The sequence below is a fragment of the Rattus norvegicus genome, chromosome 1 (assembly GCF_036323735.1).
Source record: "Rattus norvegicus strain BN/NHsdMcwi chromosome 1, GRCr8, whole genome shotgun sequence".
Lineage (NCBI taxonomy): Eukaryota > Metazoa > Chordata > Mammalia > Rodentia > Muridae > Rattus > Rattus norvegicus.
In genome coordinates this window covers 249,724,342-249,733,114 of record NC_086019.1, presented here as the reverse complement: position 1 = coordinate 249,733,114, position 8,773 = coordinate 249,724,342, and the positions used below count along the sequence as shown (strand labels likewise).

Below are 8,773 nucleotides of genomic sequence, written 5' to 3'. Positions count from 1 at the left end.
TCTCCCAATGCTAAACCTATACTTCTAAGTTCTTGAGTTCAGTTCTTTCTAAAGAGTGGCTGTCTAAAAACTTCTCCTCAGCTCAGTTTCTCTCTCATCTTGGTTCTTCTCAGCTCAGTTCTAACTCAAGTCTCTTTGTCCTCAGCACTTAAACATCTTTCGAATACACGATCACATGTTAAGAGTTCATCACAAGTTCACACAAAAAATCAAATCATAAATTGAAATAGAAATTTACAACAGAGAATGTTTACATGCTATCCATTAGGAATAATTATCTGGCTAAACATCTGTCACCTGTCTCAGCTCCACAGGTTCACTGAAGGTTTAAAACCATAACTAAGTTATTAGTGAAGTTTGGTATAGATAAACCCAGTCAATATTTTATCCTCTGTCCTAGCACCTATAACAAATTGTTAGTTCCCTTTTTAGGACCTTTGGTTAATTGTTTTACAACCTCTTGGAGTGTGCTCTAAGTAGGAGAAAGTCTAGTTGCCATCTAAGAGCAATTAACTGGTGAAATGTCGAAGACTGGCAGAGTTCTCATTGTAGTTTTGACTATCAGAAAAGGATCGAATAGCAGTCCCACTATGAAAGAACTCAATGATCACTGATATAAGGAATTCTTATAGGATCATCAGTAAAACTTAAGAAGTCATCTATTTATCTAGTATCGCTACAAGACAGTACATCTTTGTAGATCTTCAGAGATTTACTTCAAAGGGCTGGGCTATTACTTAATGATTGTTATATATCTTTAATAATAACAGGAAAAGCATATTAATAGCAGGAACCTTTCCTAAAATGAATTCCCTTACAGCCTTGCTTAATAAGGGTGAACCTGTCACAGATTATGTAATAATCTGAAAGAGGCCATCTCAGGATGTTAGTTTTTAGCTTGTCACATTATGGCTCCTGACAGGTCTCTCTCTGGCTGTTCTAGAACTCACTATGTACCCTTTCCTCTTATTTTTATCTCAATGCAGTCTTGAGACTGTTTAGCCAGCCTTGAACTTGCTGTGTTCACAGGCTGGCATAGTTATGATCTGCAGGATGATGTCATACAGGTGAAGGCAGGTACAAGAGAGAATGAGGCCTGTCATTGGACAAGAAGGAAGGATGAGAGGGAGAAAAGTTTTAGAGAGAGGAGGAGACTGGAGCAAGAAGAAGAAGTGCTGGGAGAGCATGGAGGTGGATGTTAAGATTCTTCTCTGCACCTTTACAGGTTGTTATGAATATTCTTAAAGGATGGATGTGTATAGGGCTTTGTGTGATGAGCAAATTATATATTATCAATTGGATCAGAGGTTATTGTGTTGTGTGTTCTTTCATGTGGTGATTTAAGTTCAACAGAGTATGTGGTGGCTGGAGACGTGTATGATGGCAACCTGCCTTGGGAACAAGATGGGTAGAGAATTGCTGCCAGGCCCAGAGAGAAGCCATTGGCAGTGTGATATGAGATACAGCAAAGCAGGTGAGAGGCTTTGCTGACTGAGATGAAGATATCTACCAGATATCTTGGGGCACCACAGTGCCAGACCTAGTGCGGGGTAAAAGACAGCTATATATTTTTTATAATTTTACACCAACAATGATCCTCTTGCCTCAGCCTCCCCAGAAGCTGAGATTACAGATGTGTATACCCTCTCTGGCCTGCTTTCCTCTTTGACTCACATCTTACAATCACTGAAGTCCTTTAGCCATGTGGAGGTCATGCTATCAGAGTAACCTACTTGCATTTAAAGGATCAGTTGATAGCTAGGGGTGATGGCACATGTGTGTAATCACGGATCTCAAGAGATCGAGGCAGGGGGAATCTGTAGTTAAAGTCATTCTCAAATATTCAGAAAGTTTGACATGAGCCTCTGATGAAAGAGACCCTGTTGTTGTTGTTGTTGTTGTTGTTGTTGTTGTTGTTTATGAGTAATTGCTGCTTACACTACAGCTTCAGCTTTATGGATTGTTCATGGGATAATGGAGTCTATATCAGAACCTCACAGTGATGCCTGTGGGCTCCTTAAGGTGCAGACTATGATGGAGCTTCCTCTTGTACCTGGATCAGGTGGTGATTTCAAACCAGAGAGCTGAGGGACTGGATATGTGCATTGCACATCTTCTCTTCTTGAACAAACGGAATTTGTTGGAATTGATTCGAGTCTTTTCTGTCATTTCCCTTTTGGAATAAAAACATCTCGGTTCCAGAAATAGCATTACTCTAAGTAGATTGGGTTCTAGACGGTATAGACAGGGTAACTCCTGTTGAAGGTGGAGAAGAGATGAGAAATGACAACTAACCAGAGAGAGGGAAGAACTCTAAAAGAGGAGTGGAAAGGTGGGAAGGTAGGCTACAGGAGACAGGCGGGTGGCTGAGGAGCGCTCAAAGTGACTGGGCTTAAAGCCTTTATTGACTGCCTTGTCCAACCTCAGAGTTGGTGGTAGTGCCTACCTGACAGGGCTGTTAAAATGACTGAGCAAGATGATGTGTTTGTGTGTCTGTTTGTTTGTTTGTTTTTCTATTCCTGGTACATTTCTTGTCAGTCTACAAAGACAGATTAGAAAATCCCGTCTTTAAGATCTAGGTAGCACGGTTGTATTTTATTGATATAAAAAAATCTCTCCCTCCCTATATTTGTGGTCACCTGGTTGTTGACAAAGGCCCAGAAAATTTAATAAAGGGGTAGACGATTACACAAAAAGGAATGGTGCCAGGGAAACCTGCATATCCACATGCAAAGTGAGGGAACTGGACCCTGCTTCATACCATATACAATATCAGCCAGAAGTGGATCATAGACTCAAGTATAAGATATAAAACTATTGGACCCTTAAGGGAAAAGGCCTAAGTGTCGATCTTTATGGCCTTAAGTTAGGAACCAGTTTTTAATGACACCAAAGCACAAAGAGCGAAGAAAAAGATACACAACTTAGACTTAAAATTTAGATCTTTGTGCCTGGAGTGGTACATGAGAAAAGCATGAGCAAGGCCCATTCCACACGCCTGTAAATCCCAACCCTGGGAAGACTTCAGCTCAGCACTGCTGCGTGCCTCACCGTGAGACTCAAGATTGGAGAAAAAGATGCAAGTCGGAGATCTCATATGGGACTTAATATCCAGGATGTTCAACGAACTAATATACCATAACAATAAAAGGCCAACAACACAATTAAAAGTGGGAAAGGGTGCTGGTATCCAAAGATACACATGTGAACAGTAAACACCTGCAGAGATGGTCAGAAGCATTAGCTATCAAAGAAAAATGGATCCAAACTACAAGACACGCCTAACATCCTATTAGCTGTTCTAGAAGCCTAGAGATTAAAATGCTCAAGCACTGGCTGAATACTGACATAGTGGTCTGAATAACAACAGCCCCCATGGTCTCAGGCGTTTGAACGCTTGGTCCCTGGCTGGTGGCACCACTGTTTGGGGAGGTTTAGGAGGTGTGGCCTTGCTGTCAGTGGGGTGGGCTTTTGAATTTTTATAATCTCACCCCACATCCACTTAAGGCTCTGTTTCATGCTCGTGACTAACTGTGTGAACTCTCAGCTTCCTTCTCCTGCTACCTCCTCTTCTGTTCGCTATTGTGCTCATCTCCCAATCCCCCGCCTGCCATCATGGACACTTATCCCTCCGGAACACTAAAGGCCAGATAGACTCCCCTTTCTATAACATGCATCGGCTCCTGATGTTTTATCACAGGAAATACAACTTAAGTTATCCATTTCTCTCAAGGGACTTCAGCAGCCATGAACTTAGCGTTCATGGAGCAGAGTCCGGTAGACAAGCCCCTATAGATACAACAGATTAACTAAATGCCAAAAGGCAACCCCTTGCAAGCAATTTCATAGTGTGTGAATTGTAACCCATTAAAGCTTTGATAGAAACAACAACAACAAAAAAAACCCCTCCTTCTCCCACAATTAACTATGATTGTACAGCAAGCCGCCTCTTCACTTCTGTATTTCCTTTAGGCTGATTATGTGGTCCCTGTGGAGGATAACGATGAAAACTATATCCATCCCAGAGAAAGCAGCCCGCTGCCTGCTGAGAAAGGTAAGCATTTGGGGTTTGTAGTGCTTGAAAACCTCCAGCAGTTAGCTGCTCATCAAATAAGCCTCGGGAAGCTCAGACCGGAAGTGCCCCTCCTCTGCAGCCACGCCCCCTTTGGCTAGGGGAGCATCTGCTTCAGAGCCTTTCTCCTCCTTCCTTGTGCATGGGTTATAAAAGCCCTGGAGCTATCATCTTCAGCCGCCTTCACGCAGAATGGTTCTCAATAGCTAACTCTGGCCGGACCAAAAGACACAGCGTTGACTTAGGAACAGTGCACAGCTATCAAATCAGTGGAGGGATGATATATATAAAAAAAAAAGAGCTCATGGGCTGTGCCACCTGGCTTGTTAGTTCCACGGTGTCTTGGGGCTTATAGGACACTTGGTCTGTCAATCCTGCTGGGGATAAGAAATGCTATCACAAACACACTGTCCCAGATCAGACGTGAAAGCGGCACCCTCTAGAAATAGTGACTTTGGAAAATATAATCCCAGGCAGGTGATGCTTCTCATCCAATAAATTGGACCAGAAAGAAATGGTTCTTGCCTCTCCTGTTTTTCATTTGTTTTGTTTCGTTTTGTCTTTTTTTTTTTATAATAACTCTATCCTATATTCCCCGAGTATATGGCTTAAAGACCAAGTCGCCCAGTGAACAGAGCAACACTTACACATCCCCTTCTCTCCTCTCCTCAAACAGCCTCAAAAACCCAAGGGATTAGTATATGGAAGGGAAGGAGGTGTGATCAATTTGGCACCACCATGTTTAGGTTTAATACACTTTTGATTAAAATGAAACAGAGCGAAACTTTGTCACCCAAGCCTCCAGTAGCTGATATTCTGATCCAGAATGCATTTTAACATGCTATCTTTATTTCATTTCTTTCATCACTAATAAGTACACCCATCCCAGAGCTTCCCCTGAGAAGATCTCTTTGGATGGCTTATGGGATTAAGGAGGGTCATGGAATCTTTGTAGATTCTCTGATTTGACTGATCATGTTTCTATCTGCAATAACTTCCCTCCGTGGAGTGTGTCTGCAATCACTCTGCATGTGTATATTTGTGTGTTTCAGCTCCCACGGTGAATAGATCAACCAAACCAAACAGCTCCTCAAAGCATGTGTCCCCTCCAGGGACTGTCGCAGGTAAGTAGATGCATGGTTTAGTTTTGAATCTGTTCCTTATGCACAACTCAGACCATACACATACAATCACCTATATCCCCAAGTTTCCTAGGACAGGGGACAAAGACTTAATCTTATCCATGCCCACAGGCTTCCTGGAAGTGACCTGACCTCTACCCACTAGATTGCAAAGTCATCTCCCTAAATATGATGGGCAAAAATGTCCCCACATGGTGCCAAGGATCTCTGGGTTGGATTCAACTTCTAGTAGGGTGAGAACATCAGTTTAAACAAACCAGATATCTTAATCCATAGGGACTGGTCTCCTGCTGAGAATTTAGAGAGAGTGAAATCTCTAGATGGTATTCAACTTTTGTATGGAAAAGATACGTAGAATCTGTATTTCTAAGCTTTCTCTAACTTGGTATTTCTCTATGTCGGCTAGGATTTAGCATTGAGTACCTTGGTGGGTCTGTCCTGGCCAAGGTATGCTGCAAAGATCATAAAATGAAGCAGATCTCACATAAGAGATTTATTGGTGCATGTGTGTGAGTGTGTGTGTGTGTGTGTGTGTGTGTGTATGTGTGTGTTGAGAGGAAAACAGGGACATCTCGAAGTAGAAATATGAGAGGCATAGAGACAAAGAGACAGAGAGTGAGAGACATACAGAGACTGGGAGACAGCGGAGGCTGTGATAGGGGGAGCTTTTGAAGGGTTGGTGACTAGTGATGACATAGCTGCTGGTGTTGAGTCTCTGAGGGCAAGCTGGGGAGCACCTAATTTCTAACAGATACCATTTAAAACTGTGCTCCTCAAAAAAATAAACCCTTGCCAGGCAGTGACTGAGCATACCTTTAATCCTAGAACTCATGAGGCAGAGGTATATACCTCTGTGAGTTTGAAACCAGCCTGAGGGTTGGGGATTTAGCCCAGTGGTAGAGCGCTTGCTCTGGGTTCGGTCCCCAGCTCCGAAAAAAAAAAAAAAGAAAAAAAAAGAGAAAAAGAAACCAGCCTGATCTACAGAGTGAGTTCTAGAACAGCCAGGTCTACCCAGAGAAACCCTCTCTTGGAAAGCCAACCAACCAACCAAACTGAATGAGTAGATAGATGACAGACAAACCCTTAAAATTTACAAATTCCCCAAGTGTGAAAACTGAACCTCACACTAATGCAACCAAAATTGTTGCAGAATTGCTGGGTGGAATCTTTTGTGTACATGCCTCAGAATACAGGATGCTACATACTTTAAGATGCTACGTACTTTAACAACAACAACAAACACAACACAGGCTCCAAGAATGCTTGCAAAGAGCTGCAGCTCTGGAGGAGAAAGTGCTGGCACTACAGGGGTTGGGAGGGTTAGGAAAAGAGAACAGATGAAGCTGAAATAGTGATGTGCAAAACACACATGGAAGCAGGATGAACACGGAGGCAGGATGCACATGGGACAGGACACAGTGAAGCCCTGAAAATGAATTCCTAGCTGAGAAAATAAGCAGCAGTTGACACCCCGACCTGCACCTTTAAAACAAACATCTTTATGTTTCTTGCTCAGGACAGATAGACACTGAAGCTAGTTTCGTTTGTTTGTTTGTCTTGTTTTGTTTTTGCTTTTTTTGATTTCCTCCTACATTTATGCTTTTGATACACAATCCACCACCCTTCTCCCTTAGAGTGTCCCAACCAAGAACTGTGCTCTTTCAGAAAGGGAGGTGGGTACCAGGTACACCATTGCCAGGGTCCTGCTGATGTGCCCCTTGGTCTGGCTGCACTCTGGGAGAGCAGAGGACCTGGCTGGTGAATAGAGGAGTCTGTCTCCATTCTCCCTCACAGAAGCCTCCTCCTTCCTCTCCAGAAGAGAGGTGAGGGTGACCTGCCTGGGTTCACAGCTCAGGTGGCCCTGCCACTTGCCCTCTCTGAGTCTCCATCTGTCCCAGCTGGTGTTAGGGAGGTACAGATGGTGTATCTGCAGTCCCTAGCACTCTGCCAGCACCCAGAGATGCTGGGGTATTCCTCACGAGACACTAGTAATAACCCTCTTTACTAATCCTTTATGCATTATAATTTGAATATTACAAATCTCGTCCAAGTACAAAGTCCATGACTTTTATGAACGATATTTATAGAAACATTATATAACCATTGCCGCAGCTCCCTTTAGAATATTCCCATACCCACCCAGCCCCCGAGATCCCTTATGTCCTCTTGTATATAGTCGTGCTAGTCCCACTCCTGGCTCCAGGCAACCATGTGTCTGTATCTGTTACTGTAAACCTGCTCTTGCTGACATTTCATATAGATCGGATCACTGACTACGTAGCCCTGCACATCTGGCTTCTGAACATCTGGCCCTTTCCCTTCGCGATCAAGTCTTTAGCCATCAGACATGCTTGCTCCCTTTATAGCACTATTGATTCTGGCTGTGTTCGACTGGTTTTTAAAATGTCAGATTTATCCTGTTGTCTGACCACAAAAAATGAATTTGACAAGATGACTGTTCCCATTTCACAGAGAGCCTGAGACAGAGTTTGTTAAGAAGTCACCCAGACAGTTTGGTGACAGAAACATAACTAGCGTGCTGTCTTCCTAATGCCAGACCATGGTGTTTTGGTTTGGTTCGGTTCGGTTTGGTTTGGTTTTTTATGAATTCGTCAGGGAACAGGGCATGTTCCTGTCATGGTACACACGTGGAGCTCAGAGGACAACTTTGTAAAGTCTATTCTCTCCTTTCACCGAAGGGGTTCTGGGGATTGAACTTAGGTCCTCAAGATTGGCGGCAAGCACTTTTTTTTTTTCTTTTTTTCGGAGCTGGGGACCGAACCCAGGGCCTTGCGCTTCCTAGGTAAGCGCTCTACCACTGAGCTAAATCCCCAGCCCCGGCGGCAAGCACTTTTATCTGCTGAGCTACCTCACTGGCCAGAGAGCACCATGGTACCTCAGAGCAGAACTGGAAGATCCTCCTCCTCTGTCTGCCTGCTAAAAGCTGGTTTTGGAGAGGAAAGAAACAAGGAGCTGTGGTCAGGCTGGGTGGGGACATGGAAGAAAGGATAGCTCAGTAAAAAACTCAGGCAGTGGGTCTAACAAAAGCTGTGGGGACCGACTTGGACCTTTTACCGCTTCCTGGGTTTTCAGACATGGCCGCCTCCTCTGCCCTGCTGTCTTCTGTCTGAATATGTGCAGTCAGCCTCTTTGCAGGATCACCCTTAATGTTCAGCATCATTCAGCAGTTAGGGGATCGCAGTGGGACTCAGCACCATGGATGACACTTCAGTTTATTTTCATGTGACATGTACAGCTTACTGTATGTGAAGGGACACAGTAAAAAACTGCTGATGTGACTGCTCCATTATTAGGGGAAGGTTTTTATGGTGAATGAGAGAGAAAATATCCAGAAGAGCCCAGAGCATAAAAAAAGAGAAACGGACTGCACACACACATATATTACACACATATATACACACATACACACACATACACACATACACACACTCATATGCACATACATTACCTACATACATGCACACACATACACACACATATACACTCGTACACACCCACATACACAGCCCACACCCACATACATACACACCCACACACA

General features: G+C 43.6%; 1 protein-coding gene across 1 annotated transcript in view; it reads left to right on the top strand.

The window, feature by feature from the left end:
• Positions 1–8,773, top strand: part of Blnk (B-cell linker) — a 67,470-nt gene that overhangs the window by 37,419 nt on the left and 21,278 nt on the right. The window contains exons 7-8 of the mRNA NM_001025767.1: positions 3,973–4,054; positions 5,125–5,196. Of these exons, the coding sequence (NP_001020938.1) occupies positions 3,973–4,054; positions 5,125–5,196 (154 nt within the window). The remainder of the gene's footprint in view (positions 1–3,972; positions 4,055–5,124; positions 5,197–8,773) is intronic.